This window comes from Schistocerca nitens, chromosome 1, assembly GCF_023898315.1.
Source record: "Schistocerca nitens isolate TAMUIC-IGC-003100 chromosome 1, iqSchNite1.1, whole genome shotgun sequence".
NCBI lineage: Eukaryota > Metazoa > Arthropoda > Insecta > Orthoptera > Acrididae > Schistocerca > Schistocerca nitens.
Window position 1 is genome coordinate 271,561,333 of NC_064614.1, and position 25,239 is coordinate 271,586,571.

The 25,239-nt window shown below is 44.3% G+C and overlaps 1 protein-coding gene across 1 annotated transcript in view; it reads right to left on the reverse strand.

Annotated features, from left to right (window-relative positions):
- LOC126242682 (thyrotropin receptor-like) overlaps positions 1-25,239 on the reverse strand; it is a 706,981-nt gene that overhangs the window by 458,357 nt on the left and 223,385 nt on the right. Inside the window, exon 3 of the mRNA XM_049948112.1 lies at positions 5,899-5,976. Coding sequence (XP_049804069.1) covers positions 5,899-5,976 — 78 coding nt within the window. The remainder of the gene's footprint in view (positions 1-5,898; positions 5,977-25,239) is intronic.

Below are 25,239 nucleotides of genomic sequence, written 5' to 3' on the forward strand. Positions count from 1 at the left end.
AGCATTCTTGGTTCGTCAGACATCCAGGAATGTTTTCGCTTTTTGTTCCTTTTTTGTTAGTATTTATCGATCATTGAGAGAGAAATGGTTTTAAGAATTACATACTGGAATTTTGTTTAAGAAGAGATTATACACGTGAAGTTCAGTTTGAATATTTCTTGTGTTATTGTTACGTGATTTCAGAGAAGCTTAAGTATTTTTGAAGTTTAATTAAATGTTATTCATTGTAAGGAAATGAAATTGGAACTGAGTTCATTTAAAACAGAGTCACTGTCCGCGTCCCAAGAGTCAATTTTCAATTATTTAAAGACCATTATAAAAAAATTCTGAACCAGGAATGATAGCAATGTTTTTTAGTACGCACTGCACCTCTGTGTATCCCAGTTTTTAGATATTGCAGTTGTGTTATCCAGACGTACTACGACAGCAGTTTGCATCCAGGTAAGACAAACTGTGCAGAGAACAGACTCTTTCTTTACTTAAATTTCACAGGAATCAACTTTACTTCCAAATGTAACCAGTTTTCTTTCGTCAAAGTTCATAGTCAGATTTTGTGATTACAGTAAGTTCCAGACAAGGCACGATGTTCTTAAGATTCTCGCAGTGAGGTTAAGCTATGCATTCTCGTACTTGAATGTTTTCACCAACATTTTGCTTTAAGCTACATATAGATTCAGTTTCATTTCCGCTCACTGAAACAAATCGAAACATAACTTTGAGAGTGTTCTGAGCGCCTCTGCGTCGTTCTCTAGTAGTACTGGCTTTAACAGTAAACTACGAGTGAAGACGAGTCAGGGACCGATGGCCGTAGCGGTCTGGTCCCTTCAATCCCACAAACCAACCAAGACGAGTCACTCTTGCAGCGCGTGATACTGGACTTGTCTGAGCATTTCCGTGGTGCTTTCGCACTTGCTAAATGAACCTGTAACGAAACACGCTGCTCTTCTTTGGATCTTCTCTACATCCCCTATCAATCCTATCTGGCACGGATCCTAGCCGGACGAGCAATGTTCAAGTATTAGTCGAACGAAGGTTCTATAAGCTACCTCTTTTGTAGGTGGTCTACTTTTCGTGAGGGTTCTCCCAATGAATCTTCCTGACACTTGCCTTACCTGCGATTAGTTTTATGTAGTCTTTCCACTCCTTACGCATGTTCCTAGATATTTAATGGGTGTTGCAGTGACTGTTCTACAATCCTGTAGTCGTATAAAAATGGGTGGTTATGCGCAATACGCTACATTTGTTTATGCTGAGGATCACCTGTCAGTTCCTGCACCAAGTGACCATCCTCAGTTGGGGCCTTCTCAATTTCGCTACAATTTTCTAGCGTTGTGATTTTTGTGTACATAAAATCATCATCGTGAAAAGCCTGATGGAACTTGCGTCGTTATCCAGTAGGTGATTATATATCATTAGATGAATGGTCCTACAGCAGCTCCCTTGAGGTATGCCCGAAGTTACTTTTACGTCGGAAGATTTCTCTCCGTTGAGAATTATATCCTGTATTCTGTATGCTAGAAACTCTTGAATCTAACAGCACAGTTGGTCTGATATTCCGTACGCTCGTGTCGTGCTCATTATGAGGTAGCGCGGAACTGTGTTGAATGCTTTTCGGAGTTCAGTGAACGCGGAATCCGTTTGTTAACAGCCTTCCATGTTGAGTACAAACATTTACTTCATGTTGGTACAAAATCATTATTTAAGTTACCTACGTTTTCCCATTCAGCTGGACGTCGATAAAGATTCTGTTATTTACCTTTACTCACATCCTGTTGAACCTGATCTGTGGGTCATCAGCCTTTACTTTAGGATAAGATGTTTAGAGAATTCGAAATCATTAAGGAAAGTAAATTGGATGTGACAAAGGGAAACACATTAAAATTGTTGCTCATGCGTCGCTGTTTGTGAACTGTCATACGGGGTGTAACAAAAAGGTATGGCTAAACTTTCAGGAAACATTGCTCACACGTGGAGGAAGAAAATATGTGCAATCGAGGTTGCCGAGGAAACGTTTTATTTTCATATTAGAACTCGGTTTCTATAACTAGCTGACACATCGTTGACTGAACCATGCAAAAAAAGTGTACCCGTGCAGGAGAATCTTCTGCACACGCTGCACATAGTACGGATACAGCAAAGTATCAAGCAGCAGTGTCCAGACAGTCATGTGGTCAACATTACTTGTTGCAGCAAATTATCTTACTCTGACGCAAGGTTTGTCATGAGCTGCGCGAAGATGTTTCTCCTCCAGTAGAGGTGTTCTCATCCTTCTAGGGCTCCCCCCAGTCGCGATCAGTAGGCCCAAACGTCCCGTGCTGCTTGTTTCAAACTTCCTCCTGTCGGGCTATATATTTCCGGAAATCTCTCCAGAAACAAACTTTGAGCGTCACGGCCATTATCATTTGCTGATGCGCACAGCAAACGGGCATCTGCCACTTCCGCATTCCAGCACGCTCTCATTGCACTGTATTGGAAATTAATTACGTGATCAACACCAAAATGTTAATGCTACTCCCTTGATGCTAGTAGAGCAATGAAGTTTGTCGCATATCAACTTTACCTTCCTACAATGGGAACAACTGTCGATGATTCTAAGAATTACAACTTAGTGCACATTCTAATCAAACGTAATCAGGTGGATATTTTGAACATTTCATGTGAGAAAACGTTTCATGTGATTCTGGTATCTTCTATTTCTGTATGTTCCCACGGCTGGTGTGATCATGAAAAGAAGTGCAAAATGAGTTCTAACATGGAAGTAAAGCGTTTCCGGACCTTTGTCGAATATAACAAGTTTTATTAGTCTACCTGTGAGGGATGTTTCGTGAAAGTTTGGTCATATTTTTTGTTACACCCTGTATTGGTCATGTGCCATCCCTGCTACAAACTGTTTTTCATTAGTGACGGAATAAAGACTGAAAATAATTTAAAGAGACTGTCTAAGACAGTAATAACAAACAAACATTGAAATATAAGTGTGGTGAAAACATTACGTCATTAGAAGAACCAACGTGTTCATATGTAATTGAAATAAAATCACTGACAGTGTAAAATCATTATTATCATTTTTCTTGTTTGTTTGATGAAGAAGGACATTTTCGTTTGTCTCGTTTCATGGAAGTAGGTCTCAGTCGCCGCCATTGGTGACGAAATCTGTAAAAACGTTGCCGGCCTGCTCTCGTCTGAGAATGTAAGTGTAATTTTGCGGAATATAGATTCTAAGATTTATGCGCTACCTTTCATTTATCCGAAAAGTCATTTTGCGCTTCCCCATCACATCATACCAATTGATTATAGGATTGGCCGTTTGCTTGCAGTATTGCTTAGTCAATGGCGGTTAGACGCCTTTGAACTAACAGTAAATATAAGTTCATATTACACGGCCGTAATAATCTTGAGAGCTGAATATAAATATTATTTATATTTGCAAGATTAAAGTGTACGTAATTAAAAGTATTTTTTTGTTCAAAGAGAGAAAACTAGAGCCTTGCAGAAAGTTACTGGCAAAGATTAGCTTTCATGGCGGCCTACGGTCGCATTTCCATTCATTACGTAAAAGTTATTAATATGAAATGCTAATTAGTGAGCGTGAATGTTTATATCATCCTCTGCCAAAGATATGTTCAAAATAGCCGGGAACAAAAATTAATATCATATGCACTTGTGCTTGCATGTGATTTGGGAAAGGTTAATTAAACGGCAACCACAGCCACACGATTTATCTTTGCGCCCCGTAAGAAGCCAGTTCGCGCTCACGGTCGATTATTGCCCGATCACAAGCGCAGCGACTACCAAATTAGCAGAAATAACAATTTCTATCGCGATCGCCATACTTTGAAGCGAGTGCGAATTTCAGTTCTTCTAATGCGCTACACGCACACAAAATCAAATAAAAGGTACGCAGGGGCTGGTATAGTCTGTGCACGACAGTACAAAGTACAAAAAGTGTTTCAAAAAGCGGAGAGCGAAAATGTGATTTTTCAGGTTGTCATATCTCGGGTTCAATTGAGCACAGAGGTAAGGGGTGAAGTATTTTGCATAGCCCTTGATCTAATCATTTGTACACCTATCGGAAGAATGGGCATACTGTAGCTATCTTACAGTACAGGGTCAAAAATTAAACATAACACATTTCCCTCAGCCCAGGTAAATTGAGCAGACCACTTGGTTCTTTTGTATTAGGTGTGGCCTAGATGACCTTAGGCGGCTTATCAAAAGCACAAATTGTTCTTGGGCGTTTCTTGAGAAAACCCCGAAAAACAATTATTTTTGGGTACGAAAAATACTAATTGTGTGGACGGCCATTTCTATAATTTCTGTTAATGGCAAATCGTTGACATTTTTACCATATATTTTTAATTTCTGGAATTTTTTCGATATCATTATCCCTTACCGAGATGCAGAGGTTAAAATTTACCGTACTTACGCACGTAAAATATGCGTAGATGTAGTTTAACTGATGTATTGAACACATGCCAATCGTTGTACGGTAATCGAAAAGGTTTTGAGGTCACAAAACTACGTTTTTAGTCACAGTTCTTTCACCAATAAATCTTTATGTCGCCTGTTTCTGTATAATGGGAACTTCATGCCTATACAAATATGTTGAAAGTAGTACTACAGTGACATAAAATGGGCTGGAAAGGATCTTAAAATGGCTGAAAAGTATGTAAAAGCTGAAAAGCTACAAATTTAGTTAACCATTTCTAATAACATTTTTACTTCTTTAGGATATAAATCATAAGCAGATCGTTGATGAGTTGCGATCGATGAGCAGAGTATCCAAAAACGTTCTAAGCAGAAGATTTTGTGTTAGCCTTGTGCGTATTTATTTGTTGTTTATACGAGTCAAAGCATATAACTGTGTCGAAGTATATAAATAAACCGTCAAAACTTTATTGGCTTATAGAATTCGTTATATATAAGCAGCACTTCATGCTGTAGCAGGAAAAAGAAGTGAACCAGCGGACAAATGCTCCTCTCGGACCACAAAAAGGAGAATATGTCGCTCTTTAAATGACCCTAACAGAAAAGTGGAGAACTAGCTGCCTCAGGCCTCAGGAGACTGTGCCAGATGGAGAGAAAGAGAGAGGAGACAGTGATGGTCAAGGAGAGAAAGTGACAGTGAAAGAGAAAGAGAAATAAGTGAAGACCATGGCAATGGAAGCCAAAGAGATAGGCGATATTGATGGTCGGCAGTAGAAGATGGATGGAGATAAAATCAGTAGGAGCAAAAGAGAGCGGAGACAATGGAAATGAAACATACAGATGAATGAGGACCATACATAGACTTCGGGGAGAGAGAGGTGGAGGGGTTGAAACTTCCCATTCCGGCAAACTTTAACACGTAGGGTGCATTTTGGACCGAAATTTTGAACACTTGGCTATAGGGGAAACAACGAATTCGACGCTCCAGAATTTTTGAGCTGCCAGTGTCCGGTGGAGACAGTGGCAGTGGGAAAGAAAGATAGAAGGAGACAGTGTAAGTGAGAGAGGAAACTGTGGCAGTGGTATACTGTAAATCAGTGGGAGAAAAAGGAGACAGTGGAAGAGGTGCTGAGTATGAAGGCTCAACTATGAAAAGAGACTGGGTAAAAGGACGTAGAATGTTGTGTTGAAATAGCGCGAATATGTTCGCATGCCAAAATTTTTGTTGAGGAAGGCGGAATAAGAACTGAGACAGGTGGTTCCTCACAGAACCTTTCAAGGAGGAACATTTTCGCCTTTTTTGTGCTCCACTGGTAGTACTTTTTACCTAATGTGAGAGAAAGAGCGGGAAGTACTGTTACATTGCTACACCAGATTGCCTCGTAATACTTTCGCTGTTTACGGTATCTATTGCAGATGAGGAACTGTAAGCGCTGGCTAGGGGAAGATGGAAGAGAGAAGGCTACTCACAGCGAACGGAATCCGGCGGGCGTGTCGCAGAACAGGCATTCTGGCAGCTGCGTCAGGGCCGGCGCCTCGGAGATGTAGCTGCAACACACAGGGTAGTTACGTTAGTGTATCTTCGTAACGTTTGGGAACGTTGCATGCTTCTGCATTGTGCGAGAGGAATGCTAGTTTCAGCCTCTCTGGATGAGGTTTGGCATATTCGTCTTAGTCAATACATGGCTAACAAACACTTGGAGAAATGGCGTGCTGCCTCCTTTCTACAAGGACAAGAGAGACGTAAGTGATTGGTGGAAATTTTTCTGAAACAAAACTCATATCCAATACCCTTAAAATGTAGAAAAAAGTAATTGAAAACCGCCTAGCTCACCTTAACTCATTAACAGAAAATGTTTGTGTTTACAGCAGGAAAGAGAACCATGGCTGCTATTCATGCAACAAGACTGGTGAGGAGCAAAATCTCGAGAAACAAGTAAACCTTTGGTTGGTCTTTTTAAATCTAGAAAAGGCCTTTGACAGCGTGCGAAGCACAATATTGTGGTAAGTTCTACGTTCACATCATGTCCCTGAGTACCGTATACGACTTAGTAGAAACAGGTGTAACAATTAAACTTCCTGCCAGATTAAAACTGTGTGGCCGACTAGGGCTCGAACGTGGCGGGAAATTACTCTAACGACTAACCTATCCACGACTCATGAGTTGCCCACTAGCTCTACTTCCGCCACTACCTCATCTCCTAGTTTCGAGTCCCGGTTCGGCACAGAGCTTTAATCTGCCAGGAAGTTTCAATGTCTAAAATTGGGTGCCGTTCGGTCTGGACGCTTTGTACGGTTCGCGCTGCTTCCCCCGTCGGAGGTTCGAGTCCTCCCTCGGAAATGGGTGTGTGTGTTGTCCTTAGCGTAGGTTAGCTTAGGTTAAATTAAATAGTGTGTAAGCCTAGGGACCGATGACCTCACCAGTTTGGTCCCATAGGAACTTACCACAAATTTCCAAATTTTTCTAAAATTGGGTGAACAGCTCTTGTGGCGTATCATAGAGCTTTGATGGTAAGGTAGGTGTCCATTAGGGAAGCCGGGTAAGTTCCTCATTGTTTAATGTTGTAGATAATGATAAAGATGCAGAAACCAACATTGAAATCTGTATGCTAAGACGTAGCTATTGTATCTGATAACTTCAGGGAAATCCGGAGAACCTTGAGGGGTGGAGAAGAGGACGGGTCAATATAAGTAGACATAACTCATAGAATAACATCTGGGCGCAACAAGTGGAGCATGCTTTCAGCCGTTCTGTGCAGTGCGTAAAAACCAAAGGCAAAATTTATGAAACGACTGTAACACCACTGCTATCGCATGGCAGTGGAGCCTAGGCATCAAAAAAGGCTTAGGAAAAGGAAACCAGTTCAACTGATACGCACCTGTTACGATCGCTAGAGGACTAACACTGAAAGATAAAGTGTCCAATGGGTTTCAAAGCCGCTCCCGTAAATCATGAACTCTCAGGTTGAGGAGGTATGGTCACATAATACGTGGACTTCATGAGCTTGTTGTGGAAAACTGCCTTTCCATGGCTACAGATAAGAGAGGGAGACGAAGCCCTCAAGCCGGCCAACTGGCGAACATACAAGGCGATCTGGAAAAGCTGAGCATAAGTGAATATATGCCTACCAGCAGGACAGATGGCACTGCGTGATCAGAAAAGCCGACCTCGAGTAACGGGAGAAGAAGAAAAAGTCTATGCAGAAATTGGTACAAGGGCACTCTATAATTAATATTCTATCTGACTGGGAACCGTGCTGTTTTCAACTAATTAATTACGACTTTCGGTAAAACTATAAACAGATATGTAAACAAAAATGTGTGTGTGTGTTGTGTTTGTGTGTGCGCGCCCGTGTGGATGGGTAGGTGGGTGAGTCATTCATAATTTTTCAAGGTGATGTTTCAAAACATTTTCTTTCTTCGTGAATCTTCAGTGATTAAACCACGTCCATGGAACATGTGACAGGCGCAAGGCGAACTGAGGCTGAAAAGACTCCGAATCAAACTGTTCTTCTTATATAGATTCGGCCCTTGACGAGTGACGTAATAATTCCTCTCCACTGTATCGCCGGGCCAACGGAACTACAGATTCATAAGACACTGCACTCTTCTTCCCTTTTGCAGGGGTAGTGACGATCGAGGGTGGACCTGCTTTCGGAGGTTGGTGGAGAGCAAAAAACTTGACCGAGCAACATTAGAGGCATATCTGAGGGGGTGAGGGGGGAGGGGGAAGGGGGGGGGGCGCCTCGCGCCATCTTTACAACAGGTTGTTTCTGGCGTGTCCAAGAAGGACAAAGCTTCTGAAACCAATTGTCGTTTTAGAAAATATCTTAAATAAAGAGTATGGTACAATAAATGTGCATCACTTTCGAAGCTAGGTTTCTGGTTCCTCATTACCACAGTAGCATCACTACTCGAATTCTAATTCTTTCAATTAACTGCGAAATTGGCCTGTATCTTTTTAGGAAGTTTTTATTAAAAAAGAATCAAAATTTTAGTACGACTGATGTGTTCCGCATTCATTTCCGAATTACTCTTTTCAGCAGTAGTTTACCAATCATTCTCCATTCTCCAAATTTCGTAGAACAGCTAATGGTTGGCAACGGTATGGAAGTATATAGAGATCTAGCCCACACATTATTTCACATTTATATTAATGGCGTGTGACGAGGGCCTCCCGTCGGGTAGACCGCCCGCCTAGTGCAAGTCTTTCCATTTGACGCCACTTCGGCGACTTGCGCGTCGATGGGGATGAAATGATGACGATTAGGACAACACAACACCCAGTCCCTGAGCGGAGAAAATCTCCGACCCAGCCGGGAATCGAACGCGGGCCCTTAGGATTGACAGTCTGTCGCGCTGACCACTTTTTTTTTTATTTAGTGACTCGAACCCTGGTCTCCTGTTTACTAGGCAGGTGCGTTAGCCACTTTTTTTCCCACATTGGATTAGCAGTCCAACGCCTTAACCACTTCTTTTTGTTTATTGTTTTTATTTTTTATTTTTTTTTTTAAAAAAGGTTTAGTAGGTCAGGGGGCACAGTGGGCAGGGGTCTTACTTGGAGGCCTGGTCACGGTATCCCCGTTTCCTGACAGGATAAGGGAGAGGCAGCGGGAAGGAAACATTGTACATTTATGTATTTTTTTTATTAGTATCAATAATATTTTATTTAATCATTTAATTTTGATGTCCCAAAAGTAAAATCATATATGAAAAGAGAAGGGAAAGAAATATAGGGACGAAGTGACATCCTCGACACTTCACTGGGAGTAAATCCTATCCCTCGAAGCAACGTAAAACTGGGACTCCCCACCGCTTCGGGGGGTTATGAAACACGCTGCCTAGAAAGTTCGCAAAATGAGTTTTATATTTAGAGTGGCGTCGGATGATTTCGTGTTGTTCTAGTAGATAATGCCAATAGTCCATGCCCGATATCAAGGTCCGCGAGAGCACGTAGTGCGATGCGTGTCCTGCAATCCATCGGATTGCCGATGTTTTTTGTGAGGGGTAAAAGACAGCGTCAGGGAAAAATAAAGCGTCCGTCGTGATCGTGGATTCGTCGGTGCGTCGGAGGAGGGCCATGATGCGTTGCGTCAGCTGCCAAACATCCTTTGCCTCACCGCACTGCAGAAAATGTTCGTCGGTGTCCTGCATGCCACATATGAGGCAGAGTGGGGAATCTACCATGCGAATGTCGTACAATCGTATGCGGTTGACTGTCTTGCGGTTGATGAATGTATAGCATGACGATCTCGCTGCCGTGGTGAGGAGAGGCGTATGGACAGCGCGCCAAATCTGTCGCCAGTCTCGCGTTGGGTATTTAAGTTCGACAACATTGCTGCCATGATGACGCCGCAAGTATCGATATATCTCACGGGTAGTGAGGATTCTTGTAGAAGGTATCTGTAACTGAACATAACTAAAATCAACAAAGAATCGCGCGATGTGAGAAAAGAGGGCGAAATTGTGTCTACCGCCACCGGCGGTTCAAAGGACGTGGGAAGAAGCACATCCAGGATGGCCGATGTGATGGCGTGTTGCCGTTGGTTCCAAGTTCGTAGCGTCGCTCGCAGGTATAGAGCTAGAGCCTTTTTCCGCACATCCGTGAGGTTAAGTCCTCCGGAATGGTGTGGGAGAAATAAAGTCTCGTATTTGATCTTAAACAACATTCCTTGGCTGACATAGTATCCAAAGGCCACCATTAATCTGTCAGCAATACCATGTGGCATTGGCAGTACCTGTGCCAGGTGCGGCAGTCGCGAGGCTAGGTGAACATTAGTGTAGTCCACCCTTTGGAGCAGGTCGTGCGTCCGGAGTGTATTGTTGCGTATGTGCAGTCGGACGTGCTGGAGGAGACGTCGATAGCTCGCCGCCGCTGATTGCCGTAGCGATCGGGTGAATATTACACCTAAGCATCTCAAGATGTCTACCGTCGTAAACGGACTCTGCAGAGCGTCCAGCCCTCGACCGATGTGCATGATCCTGGTTTTATTCCTGTTGACCCTGCTTCCCGCAGCTACTCCGTACGTAGTAAGAAGGGTAACCACCTTACTTACTTCGTTCTCCGGTCGGACGAGTATCATCAAGTCGTCGGCATATGCCCGACACGTGAAGGAGCTCGCACGGAGTCGGACGCCTGTTAGACTCCGTCTAAGAGTCTGCATCAATGGTTCGAGCGCTATTGTAAACAGTATCATCGACAAGGGACATCCTTGCATACAACTCTGCCATTGACTCTCACCGTGGAAGAAGCGCCGCGAAGGAGGCGCATGACGACGGTAATAAAATCCTGTGGTATCGCCATTCGTCGCATGGTCGAGTCAAGGAAATCATGGTTGATCCTCAGTAATTAAAACTTCCGGGCTAAGAGGCCGTGGTCCAATAATAGAAATACTTCTCCCTGACGTTTCGTTGCCAGCTGCGGGCAACATCATCTGAGGTGAGTCTACGACTGGTTGCTAGGCCGTGGAGGTCCTGTTTATATAGAGCGCGTAGAGGGCGCCACCACTCGTCACGTGTTGTCAACAGTAAAACTATCTCTGGCTGGCGTCATTACTCTCGATCGAAGGTAATCGATTGTCACATCTTTGGTACAAAGTCCATCGCCATATCTTATGTAACTTCAAGCCTTCTTCTTTCCTGTTAAAATTATTGTGGTGTTTAAAAATCTCTACAGCCTCTCTATACATACGTGCATAATAATGCGATGTCTTAGCTAGCACGCTCGTCTCACTAAATTTTATTTCATGGTCACCCGTTTCAAAAACATGTTCCGCTACAGCCCATTTGTCCGTGTGTCCCAGTCGACAGTTCCTTTTATGTTCAGTTAGGCGAGTATTAATACTTCTTTTTGTGGTTCCAATGTAAACCTTCCCACAGCTACACGGAATCTTATACACACCAGGAGTAGCTAAAGTGTGTCGTGCATCTTTCGCCGATCTTAAGCTTTCACTAATCTTCTTGGTGGGTCTGAAGAGTTTTTCAACTCTGAACTTGGCCAGCGCTTTCCCGATACGGTCCGTAATATTGAGGATGAATGGAAGAAAAACTTTCCCCATCGATGGTTGCCGTTGTTGCACGTTTTCGGACATTTTTCTCCTGGGATGGAGTGCTCGATCTATCTCCTTTCCAGCGTACCCATTTTTCTGGAAAGCGGTTCGCAAGTGATTTAGTTCCTCTTGCAAATAAGCTGGCTCACAGATTTTATTAGCCCTGTCCACCAACGTCTTGATAATACCTCTCTTCTGCCTGGGATGATGGTTTGAATCCTTATGAAGATAACGATCGGTATGCGTATCTTTTCTGTAGACTTTGTGACCCAGTGTCCCATCTGCTCGTTTAATTACTGAGACGTCCAAAAAATTTATCTGTCCATTTTTTCTGTCTCCATAGTGAATTGTATTTTTGATTTGATACTATTCAAATGCTTCAAAAAACGGTTCAGTTCTTCTTCACCGTGATTCCATATGACAAAAGTGTCGTCCACATACCGATACCACTTCAAAGGCCTTTTTCTGGCTGACTGCAGTGCTTGCTGTTCAAAAAATTCCATAAAAATATTAGCAACGGCTGGACTTAGAGGGCTACCCATTGCCACTCCATTAATTTGTTCATAGAACTCATTATTGTACTGAAAATAAGTCGTGGAAAGGCAATGTCTAATCAAAGCTACTATATCAGTAGGAAATATGTCAGATATGCAAGCAAGAGCTTCGTTGGCAGGAACCATGGTGAACAGAGACACCACATCAAAGCTGACAAGAATATCACTGGGGCTGACGGTAATCTCCTTCAAGTTTTCGATGAAGTGCATAGAGTTTTTAATGTGATGATCAATTTTTCCAATAAACGGTTGTAACAAGGTGGCAAGATGTCTAGCCAGCTCTTGAGTAGGGGATCCAATAGCACTTACTATCGGTCTCAGTGGGACATTAAGTTTATGCACCTTAGGTAGCCCATATAATCTAGGAGGATAAGCTTCCGTTTTGCAAAGATCTTTTTTATCCTCTGAAGGAATAGAAGACTTTTTTATTAATTGATTGGTAACTGTCAACACTTTCGTTGTAGGATCCTTTTTCAACTTTTTATAAGTGGTAAGATCCAAAAGGTCACCGATCTTCTTGTGTTAGTCTTCACTCTTCATCACCACGGTAGCATTTCCCTTGTCAGCAGAAAGTACAATAGTACTCTTGTCCGCATTAATCTCCCGTAATGCTTTCTTTTCTCCTTGAGACAGATTACTGCTAGGTGGCTTAGCTTTACGCAGTATCCTGGCTGTTTCCATCCTAACTTCATCAGCAGTGTGTGATGGTAACAGCCGAATCTCCGCCTCTATATTGGCTACAATATCCTCCGTTGGAATCTTCAGTGGAGTAATTGCAAAATTTCCTCCTTTCGAGAGAACAGAAGTTTCTTCCCTGGATAATTCTTTTCCGGACAAATTTATAACCGTCCGAGAATTGTCTATAACCGGAGTTTCCTGTTTGCTCTTCTGTAGATTATCAAACTTCTTCTTCTGCCTATTAGAACACACTTCTGCACTATGTTCCGTGGATCTAAATGTTAGCCCATCCACCTTATTCCAATCGCAAACCTACATTGTATTGCTAATAAATAGATGGTGATTTAATAGTTGACTGCATGTTACCGCCAGTCCTCGACGTGTTTGATGGATCCGTCCTCGTAGCATTGCCAGTTCCATGCGTGAATAGATACGGCTAGCTTGCGCTGAATGAAACTATCTTCTGACCTTCAAAAACTTCGGAACTGTACCGGTGTCACGACAACGTAGCAAGAAAGTGAGCGAACAAAGCTGCTGGGCCTTCTTCTTGCGTAGGCTCTCCAATCGTCGTACCATAACCGCCATATCCTCCCCGTAGAGGCGTTCTAATCATAACGTGTAGGCTTTCACGGCCGGCGTCTTCAGTAATTAAAACTTTCGGGCTAAGAGGCCGTGGTCCAATAATAGAAATACTTCTCCCTGACGTTTCGTTGCCAGCTGCGGGCAACATCATCTGAGGTGAGTCTACGACTGGCTGCTAGGCCGTGGAGGTCCTGTTTATATAGAGCGCGTAGAGGGCGCCACCACTCGTCACGTGTTGTCAACAGTAAAAGTATCTCTGGCTGGCGTCATTACTCTCGATCGGAGGTAATCGATTGTCACATCTTTGGTACAAAGTCGATCGCCATATCTTATGTAACTTCAAGCCTTCTTCTTTCCTGTTAAAATTATTGTGGTGTTTAAAAATCTCTACAGCCTCTCTATACATACGTGCATAATAATTAAACGAGCAGATGGGACACTGGGTCACAAAGCCTACAGAAAAGATACGCATACCGATTGTTATCTTCATAAGGATTCAAACCACATCCCAGGCAGAAGACAGGTATTATCAAGACATTTGTGGACAGGGCTAATAAAATCTGTGAGCCAGCTTATTTGCAAGAGGTACTAAATCACTTACGAACCGCTTTCCAGAAAAATGGGTACGTTGGAAAGGAGATAGATCGAGCACTCCATCCCAGGAGAAAAATGTCCGAAAACGTGCAACAACAACAACCATCGGTAGGGAAAGTTTTTCTTCCATTCATCCTCAATATTACGGACCGTATCGGGAAAGTGCTGGCCAAGTTCAGAGTTGAAACAATCTTCAGACCCACCAAGAAGATTAGTGAATGCTTAAGATCGGCGAAAGATGCACGACACCCTTTAGCTACTCCTGGTGTGTTTAAGATTCCGTGTAGTTGTGGGAAGGTTTACATTGGAACCACAAAAAGAAGTATTAATACTCGCCTAACTGAACATAAAAGGAACTGTCGACTGGGACACACGGACAAATGGGCTGTAGCGGAACATGTTTTTGAAACGGGTGACCATGAACTAAAATTTAGTGAGACGAGCGTGCTAGCTAAGACATCGCACGTATGTATAGAGAGGCTGTAGAGATTTTTAAACGCCACAATAATTTTAACAGGAAAGAAGAAGGCTTGAAGTTACATAAGATATGGCGATCGCCTTTGTACCAAAGATGTGACAATCGATTACCTTCGATCGAGAGTAATGACGCCAGCCAGAGATAGTTTTACTGTTGACAACACGTGACGAGTGGTGGCGCCCTCTACGCGCTCTATATAAACAGGACCTCCACGGCCTAGCAACCAGTCGTAGACTCACCTCAGATGATGTTGCCCGCAGCTGGCAAGAAACGTAAGGGAGAAGTATTTCTACTATTGGACCACGGCCTCTTAGCCCGGAAGTTTTAATTACTGAAGACGCCGGCCGTGAAAGCCTACACGCTATGACATGGTTGATCCTGTCAAAGGCACGATCATAATCCACCGATACGAACGCCGCTCGCATGCGACAAGCTTCCGTCAGGGAAATTACGTCACGGTATTCGCCTAGGATAGAATGTATGTTGCTCCGAACCCCTAGACAAGCCTGGTCTGGTGCTATTGTCTTCGATATTACAGTCTTGAGCCTTGCCGCCAACATTCGCCCAAAGATCTTATAGTCAGTATTGAGCATCGTGAGCGGTCTAAATTGATGAGAGCTGACACTCGCTGTCGATTTCGGTATTGGTATAAGCAGTACCGCCGTGAACTGCGACGGAACGTCCGTGTCAGGGCGCAATAACTCATTATACATCAATACCAACTGGGACATCATTAATTCTTCAAATGCGCGATAATATTCGAGTGTCAACCCATCTGGCCCAGGGGATTTATGCACCGCACCCTTCGTGAGTGCGCCCCGGATGTCATCTTCCTTTAGGGGTTCTAATAGCGCCTCTGCAACCGGACCATCCACCTCCGTTTGCATCTGTCGCAAAATTTCTTCTCCTGTCCGATTTTCCGTCGGTGTCCCAGTGAAAAGGAGGCGGTTATGCTCCAGAAACTCAGCAGCAATGTCCTGTTGTGACGTCAAGGGCCGACCATCATCATCATGGAACACTGTGATCAGGGACAGGCGATTAGGCGCATGTCCCTTGGACACAAGATGCATGCTAATACGTTCTCCATCGACGTTGTCCAAGCACCGAGCACGGATCGAGAGTCTCTCCAGTCGACGTCTCGTGATCGATAAAATGCAGGCCTGAATGCGATGGACTTCCGCTTGACGCTCGGGCGATGGGGCATTGGAGGACAGGTCGCGGAGCACCATGTAGTAATAATCAAGTGTATCTCGGAGCCATTTCGCTTTTTCCTTGCCATACGTTATGAGAGCTCTTCGTATCGCCGGTTTTGCATGAAAGAACCGTACGCTGCAGCGGCAGACGGCGAGTGCATGTCTGCCATGTTTCTTAGATCCGCTGGCGACATTCGAGTTCCACTAATAAGGAGGAATTAAGTTTCCAGGAACTACGACTCCGCAAGACCCGCTGCCGTGGGAGGGTTAACGTGCATAAATATGCAAGGTGATCCGTAAAAGCTGTGGGCCAACGTTCAGCAATCAACACGTGATACCGTAATCTGTCAGAAACATAAATCCGATCCAGCCTGCTCGCCGAGTGGCTAGTAAAATACGTGTAGCCCTCTCGCTGTCCATGGATCTTTTCCCACGTGTCCATTAGGGCCATGTCCCGGCAGATCGTGTTCAAAGCGTGGCAGGAGCTGAAATTAGGATTTTGATCCTTCGATGCGAGTACACACTTAAAATCCCTCCCCCCCCCCCCCCTACCAAGATGTGATCATACCTTCCATGGAATAAGGGGGCAATCTCCTCCGAGTAGAATCGTGCACGCGCCTGTCTATTGTCAGATCCGGAGGGTGCATAGATGTTGACGATTCGAATTCCGTTCACGGTCATAGCCAAACCCCGAGCCGAAAGAAGGTAATCGAGGTCACACATCGGAATCCCTTCCCGGACTAGTATCGCTGTGCCACGTCCTCCATCTGGAGTCGGCGCGAGGTAAGTGTTGTATCCATGCACGTCGGGAAAAGCAGCATTGCAGGTTTCCTGCATCAGCAGAATATCAACGTCTGTGGCGTAAATCATGTCCCGGAGAAGTTGCATCTTTGCAAGCGAACGTGCGGTGTTAATGTTCACTGTGCCCACCTTATATGCTTGGTCCGTTGTCGTTGTCATGCTCGTGTCATGTCAGTGAGAACTCCAAGGGCTCTAGTCCACTAGTCAGGGGTGCCCGCCAATGGGTTGCCCTCCGTTGCCGCTGTTCCGTGGTGTGCATCCTGTAAGTGAGTTGTCATCATTTGGGGGTGTCAATTCCTGTAGGTCTTCGACTGGTTCCGCCCAGTCGCAGTGGTCATCAATCCGAGAAATGTCCTCTGATGTATTGCTATGTGGCTGCCTGGACATTGGCGTCCCTGACTCCTTCGTCGGCAGCGCTGGGTCAGTCGGTGTCAATGAAGAGGGACCGTCTGAATGGCAGGAAATCCGGTCACCATCTGACGGAATCCTGTCAGCGTCCTCTAAAGGCACGTGTTCCGTGTCAGACAGTTCTTCGGCTAGGATAACTTCCGTGTCCCCTAGGCTAGGCGGGGACGTGTCACCCGAACTATGGCGACGCTTTTTGCGACGCTTCAGCGATCGCTGTTTGCGTGCCCTGCCCTCTGTTGCCTCACTGTGTTCGTCAATCGTTCGTTGGTCCGTTGCTGGCGCCACTGTCTCGACCTCTACTTCCACGCCGCGTGCTACACGTGAGTTCTCGGAGGGTTCCTCCCGCATCTGGCATGACGTGGGTCTAGGGACATTCTCCGAGTCACCTCCATGCTCCCGTAACTCGGTCTGCTCTTGCAGAAACACGTCCTTGTCACGCTCCGAACTTGGCAACACCTCCCGGCGGGCCACCGACACGTACGTCATCGGCAGTTGCTTGGGAACTTCTCGCTGTGACGCTTCTCCGTGTGGCAGTTGCACGACGCGGCGTTGTATGCACTCCGAGCGGATATGTCCTTCTCCACCACAGCCAGAACAGGTGCGTGGTTGGCCATCGTAAATCACAATAGCTCGACATCCTCCAATGTATAAATAAGAAGGGATATGTTTAGTAAGGACGATCCGCACCTGTCGGACGCCGTTTAACACAGGATAGGTGCTAAAACTTGCCCAGCGCTCAGTCGTGTGACTAAGTACCGTTCCATATGGTCACAGCGATTCAGTAACCATCGATTCTGGCACCTCAAACGGCAATTCAAAGATCCGGATGACCCTCACACCCAATCCTGAAGGAGCTACTGTTACATCGCTGATATGGCCATCGGAATGTAGAAATTTAAATCCTCTTTGAGCAGCGGAGAGAGTTCTTTCACGCGCAGCTTCATCGGTCATCTTTACGTACATTGTACTGCTTACAATGGACAGGTGTATTCCAATTATGTCTGCAGCAGGTAAACGAATTTCTTCCCTCAAAAAACGCTCTATTTCTAAAGCTTTGGGTCTGGCATATTCGTTGTCGAACGTAAACTAGATCGTAATCTTTCGAAAATTTTGTGCCATGGCGATTGAGTCAGACAACAACACGCGCGAGTACCGGCGGTGTAAACACTTCCTCGTCCACGCGCGCCCGCGGCCGGGACAGCAGGTCCGTGCCGCGCCACCGCCGAAAGCAGACTACCACTCAGCTACCGGGGGCGGACATTTCACATTTATAAACAAGAAGAAGAAAAATTAAAACCCATTTCTTCGAAAAGTTAGAGATACGAAATGAACATTGTACTAGAATCCTGAAATATCGCATTGAATCGTGGTTCTGTTTTTCATTCCAATTGCAATAGCCGGCCGCGGTGGTCTCGCGGTTCTAGGCGCGCAGTCCGGAACCGTGCGACTGCTACGGTCGCAAGTTCGAATCCTGCCTGCCTGCATGGATGTGTATGATGTCCTTAGGTTAGTTAGGTTTAAGTAGTTCTAAGTTCTAGGGGACTGATGACACAGCAGTTGAGTCCCATAGTGCTCAGAGCCATTTGAACCTATTACAATAAACGGAGCCTCAACCCTTATTTATTTTTGTTTTTGCAATCTCTCTGCCAATTACTTTACTTTCTCCCAGAATATTTAATAGACGGTATATCGCTGCTTTGAGGCTTATTTAGAGCTCAAGGGAGGCATCTCTTCACAGACCCTGTTAAATCTTAAGCGAGTGGATTCCAAACGCTCCTGAAAAATGAAGAAAAATACACTGCAGTGCTCTAAAAATTTATATGCATCGACTAGTGACCTCAATAGTTGAAGCCATCTCCCACTACAAAAACAAGTATCGGTAACATATAATGGTAAAGGCATATTACGCTCAATAAGTATCTAAGTATTTTGAAAACGGTTTGATGACGCAGAAAACTAGCAATTTTAATCCCCACTTGCGAGATTTATTGAATTTTGGCAACTACAAATGTATAGGCTACTTTATTGAACCAAAATGTCTTCGAACATAGACGTGATGCTACTACCTGTCTCTGCAAAGAGACAGTGTGGACGTCACAGAAATGAAATTTATAAGACAAGGCTGTACGTCCATTAGCAAGAAATTTTACTTATTTATTTATCGTGTGATGATACAGAGCTTGGATCAAATACATAATTTTAAGAGTATACATTGTAAGAAATGACAAGCAAAATGCAAGTACAAAATCAAATGTTCGAAGTATTATGCTAAATTATCTACACATTACACAAGGGGGGCAAGGTTACTCGCGTCCTTAACATCCCCTAAGTCACATGTGCCTCCTGGGTGGTGCAGAATGAGTAACAACAACAGAATGAGACCGAACTGCTCGAAAAGGCCTCCCGGTCATAGAATGCAGAGCAAACAACCAAACAGTCCTTCTCAGGACTCACAAGTTCGTCGCAAGAAATGGAAGTGACTGAAAATATTTCTGAAGTGTGGACAAAGCTTTTTCTAGTGTGTGGATATATTAAGCGCTGTCGTTTATCTTGCAGTTTGGGGATAGCCGAGATTTTCACATACACAGTACTGGAAGGAAAAATTATATGCAAACCCCATTTGTGATTCTGACTTTGGCAAAGAAAGGAGTGAAATACCTAGCTATAAAACACTTTGACAATCTGCCCATGAAAATGAAATATTGTATGGTATTCAGAAATGATTACCTTGGTGTTGAGAGGAGTAGTAAAGGTAGAAAAGCTGGGTCAGACAAAAACTAGAATATGGATGATGTTGAGTAATAAACTACAAATGAATACACTCACATTAGGCTGGGATGGCAGAGGAGAGCATCAAACCAGACTGATGACACAAAACAAATAGATTTAATTCTATGTCTTGTCACTACGATCGTAAAACATGAAATATGCAAGCCATTCATTTGTAGTAGTGAATTTATTCTTCTGCTTTAGCAGCCATTCTTGCGTGACAAATTTTATCTTTAACCTTGAATGTGTATACGCTTTCATGCCAAGAACAAATTACTGTACGCTGTCGGTCCATGGTGTGTTCTCATCCTTCTGCCTTTTGTGCTCAGTGGTTGTTTCTTATGGCGTTTCTTTTACTGTGCGGGGTAATGGCTGCCGTGACCCGTAGCTCTTCTCCTTTCTTCTGTCCCTTTTTTTACTGCCTGTGGAGGTCTTCAACCTTTATCTTTTACGGCCTGTGAGCCGTGAGGCTGCTGACATCCATCTTCACTCTAAGAAAATGTTTTAAGCTTTCAGTTGGCTGATGTAGTCTGGTAATGATTTCTTACCACATTAATTCCGTTGAGTGATAATTTAGTTAGTGGCACTCATGTCGAACGCATTGATATTTTCAGATGCAGACTATCTACGTATGTCACTTGTTTGGGGAATTAAATACTTCAAGCTGTTCGATGGGGACGTTGTTTGCCAATGGCTAGCTTTAATTTAGATTATACTCAATTTTATCCGTTTCTTGTGTTTACAATTCTTTGCTTTGCTCCTCCGTCACATAAAAAGGATAAAGTGTTTTCTTTTTAGCGAATCATCATCACGAGTCATTGTGCGCATTACCGAACATCGTGACCCCACGAGCCAAGCGTCTCCGTCCTAGACGCTTACCAGTTTCACTTAGTCTGCTGAAGATGCAGATCGGAGATTTCCGTGAGCTGGTTTGCCATCTGCTCGCTGCTCTTACCCTTGGTCTCTTTCCCTTAATGTTCCCTTCCTAGATTATTTCTCTACATTTTCACCATCTCTTATCTCTAAAGGGCCAACGACTGGAGAATATTTTGGTTGACACAAGGAGAAAAGCGCCTGGAGATGCTGAGTTGCTCAATAATGGACACATTTGTTCTTCTTTCAGTTCTTGTTTCCGCAACATCCTGCGCCACACCGTAGCTAAAATGCATCAATACGCTGCTGGTCTCTGGCATTAAGCGTCCAACCATGAAAGAAGATCGAAAACACGCATAGTTCAAGGAGCTGCACCTTTATGCTGTTCGTTGTCGCTCTGTTCTAACAGATCTTGGAGAGCTTCTTCAAAGCTCTTCACCCTAGTGCGGTTCGTCTTCTTATCTCATCTTCACAGCTTCCCATGTCACTGATAGTTGACCCAAGATAGAACGCACGACTTCCAGTTTCTTTAATCGACTTGTGAGTTAGGCCTGCGCTTCTCGATCAATAATTGTGAACTGGGCCTTGCTGAGACTGTTGTGTAATCCATATAACACACTAACGTTCTTGCCGGCCGCGGTGGTCTAGCGGTTCTAGGCGCTCAGTCCGGAACCGCGCGACTGTTACGGTCGCAGGTTCGAATCCTGCCTTGGGCATGGATGTGTGTGATGTCCTTAGGTTAGTTAGGTTTAATTAGTTCTAAGTTCTAGGGGACTGATGACCACAGATGTTAAGTCCCATAGTGCTCAGAGCCATTTGAACCATCTGAACGAACGTTCTTTAATTTTGTAAGCAGTTCAGCAAGTTCATCTTCACTGCTAGCTGAAAGCACGGTCTCATTAGGAAATCATAGGTTGTTAATAGTGCTACCACCACAGGGATTTTTCAGTTGAGGGGATGGCATAAAACCTTGTCTGACACCTTTTGATACACTAAAAAATCAGACGTGGCAGCACTTGTCTTCACAGGTGCAGCCGGCCGCTGGTGGCCGAGCGCTTCTGGCGCTACAGTCTGGAACCGCGCGACCGCTACGGTCGCAGGTTCGAATCCTGCCTCGGGCATGGGTGTGTGTGTTGTCCTTAGGTTAGTTAGGTTTAAGTAGTTCTAAGTTCTAGGGGACTTATGACCACAGCAGTTCAGTCCCATAGTGCTCAGAGCCATTTGAACCATTTTTTTCACAGGTGCAAGATGATTATTGTATAGACTTCTGATCATCGCTGTCAGGTGTGGTGGGACAGGAACAAGCAACTGTCACAACTTTTCCCAGACAACACTGTCAAATGCCCTGCTATAGACAGCCGGGCGAAGTGGCCGTGCGGTTGTAAGCGCTGCAGTTTGGAACCGCGAGACCGCTACGGTCGCAGGTTCGAATCCTGCCTTGGGCATGGATGTGTGTGATGTCCTTAGGTTAGTTAGGTTTAACTAGTTCTAAGTTCTAGGGGACTAATGACCTCAGAAGTTGAGTCCCATAGTGCTCAGAGCCATTTGAACCATTTTGAGCCTGCTATAGACAACGAAGTGGATGAAAACAAAAACACAGAGCTCTCTCCATTCCTCAGTTATTTGTCGTACGCTGAGGACCTTTTCCTTCAACAAAAGCTGCTTGTTATGTGGACATGCGGGGATGAATCCACGGCTCCAAATCCTGGTTCAAGATGTAGAACAAAATTTTGCTTGCATGAGATGTGAAAGTAATAGTTCGTTAGTTGGAGCAGTTCCTGATTGACCTTGTTTTGTGTAGGGGGATGAATACAGACTTTGACCAGTCTTCTGGCCACTCCATAGTTTCCTATTGTACACAATAAACGCAGCACATCAACTTTGTGCCCCTTTTCTTTGATCATCTCCGCAGGTATATCATCCAGATCAAGGGATTTATAATTCTCCAGAAGTTGAATTGCTTTCTCTGTTTCGTTGCGTAAAATTGTAGGTTACAATGCCGGCTGCTCAACTGCGTCATTGTCGCTACTGTTGTTAATTACAAAATGTAACTTTTCTCAGTACTGTTTGTGCCTCGCAACAGCATCTCCTTGTCCCCGATAGGATTGCCATTCTCACCATGTACCACCGATGTGCGAGGATTAAATTCACCGGTGATGCTGTTGAGTTTCTCGAAGAGAATAACATAGAATGTTTCCCATAACTAGTTGATGAACAAAGCACAGAAGCCGCGGCGTATTCATTGTATTTAGATAGACCATTGCAAATTAGTTGCAGATTTCAGTAAACCTTGAAACAGTACTATTTTTCTGGCCTGTTTGTTATAAATCTCTAGTTTCTCTTTTTTGCTATGAATCAAGCCATGGCCCAGTTAAGTTGCTTACTGTATCTTCTCATTTGTATTTTAGTGTCCCTTGAGCCTTACGTACGTTATCGTCCACCTCTTACAAGTTGTCTTTATCCTAAAAATGCTGCTGTTCTCCTGGATTTATAATTAAATTATAGCAAAAGGTGGCTGAGAATGCATAACCCAGTAAAAGGTGGATGCTTGTCTGAGGACGTTTGTTAATAACTGAGAGGGCTTTGAGTGCCATGGAATACATCCAACGATAGGTGCAGAGCAATGCATAGTACTGTTTCAAGGTTTACTGAAATCTGCAACTAATTTGCAATGGTCTATCTAAATACAATGAATACGCCGCGGCTTCTGTGCTTTGTTCATCAACTAGTTATGGGAAACATTCTATATTCATTAGCGAGACGGATGAAGAAATACCATTATGACCTGTGACATTAAATATAGATTTTAATTTAATGAAAAATGAAGATGTTAAAAGTTTTTTCTCGCATTAATTATGACGAGAAAAATCTCAGAGGGACACTTTATTTTATTTGCAGTTTTTGCAAAAGTTCAAGAACGGTTGCCTGCGATGTTCTCTGCGATGAATTAGCGGCTGATTTTCGTGATGCAATCTCGGTGAGACGATGATTCGGGCCCAAGAAAGCGTAATTGAAACTCTACCTGGCACAAACGACATTCGGGTGGATTCTGTTACATATATGAGCAAAATATAGCATGAACAGTATTCCAAGTGAGTGGCTGTTCTTATTCCAAGATGCTTTTTTAAGTGTAACTTACTACTTTTTTGGGTTTGAGTGAAGGAAAATTCATACCAAATTTGAATGATAGAGAAGATCAAAGAAACGCAGTGCATTTAGTTACAGGTTCATTAAGTAAGCGCGAAAGCGTCTCTGAGGTATTCAGCCAACACCAACGCCAGACGCTGTAAGGGAGGCGTTCTGCCTCACGGTGTAGTTCATCGTTAAAGTTACGAGAGCATACGTTCGTAGAAGAGCCAACCAATATACTGCTTTCTCCGTTGAATATCTTGTGAAAAGACCACAAAGGCAAAACTGGAGACGTTCGCGCCGGCCGCGGTGGTCTAGCGGTTCTGGCGCTGCAGTCCGGAACCGCGGGACTGCTACTGTCGCAGGTTCGAATCCTGCCTCGGGCATGGGTGTGTGTGATATCCTTAGGTTGGTTAGGTTTAAGTAGTTCTAAGTTCTAGGGGACTTATGACCTAAGATGTTGAGTCCCATAGTGCTCAGAGCCATTTGGAGACGTTCGCGGTTACACAGAGACTTACCAACAGTCGTTCTTCCCGCGAACTATTCGCTAGTGGAACAGCAAAGCGGAGGGGGAGGGCACTTGGTAATGGTGTACAATATACCCTCCATCATAAACCGTAAGGTGGCTTGCGGATTATAGATGGAGCTACAGACCAACTTATCATCAATAAACGTGCAGTTGTTTCGGTACATGAGGAGAGCTTCTTGTGAGTTCGAGGACATGAAATTTTTCCAATAAGTATTCGCAGCTCTTCACCTTTTTTACTGCTTTAAAGATGGTATTTCTGTCATATCAACCCGCTGACATACGTTTTGTGAAGAGAGGAATGTGTGTATCTACGTAGGAAGCTGGATATGTCGTACTACTAGTATGGTAATCAGCAAACTTATTTCTTCGGGAACAGCTTGGAAATATTGACGAACGTCATTTAAATGTATATGCCTGACGTATGACTGGAGAATGACGAAGTTGAAACATTAATTCCAAGAAATCGTAATGTCAGATAAGCTGTGTGTTCTAGGTATGTGAAAATACACTCCTGGAAATTGAAATAAGAACACCGTGAATTCATTGTCCCAGGAAGGGGAAACTTTATTGACACATTCCTGGGGTCAGATACAGCACATGATCACACTGACAGAACCACAGGCACATAGACACAGGCAACAGAGCATGCACAATGTCGGCACTAGTACAGTGTATATCCACCTTTCGCAGCAATGCAGGCTGCTATTCTCCCATGGAGACGATCGTAGAGATGCTGGATGTAGTCCTGTGGAACGGCTTGCCATGCCATTTCCACCTGGCGCCTCAGTTGGACCAGCGTTCGTGCTGGACGTGCAGACCGCGTGAGACGACGCTTCAGCCAGTCCCAGACATGCTCAATGGGGGACAGATCCGGAGATCTTGCTGGCTAGGGTAGTTGACTTACACCTTCTAGAGCACGTTGGGTGGCACGGGATACATGCGGACGTGCATTGTCCTGCTGGAACAGCAAGTTCCCTTGCCGGTCTAGGAATGGTAGAACGATGGGTTCGATGACGGTTTGGATGTACCGTGCACTATTCAGTGTCCCCTCGACGATCACCAGTGGTGTACGGCCAGTGTAGGAGATCGCTCCCCACACCATGATGCCGGGTGTTGGCCCTGTGTGCCTCGGTTGTATGCAGTCCTGATTGTGGCGCTCACCTGCACGGCGCCA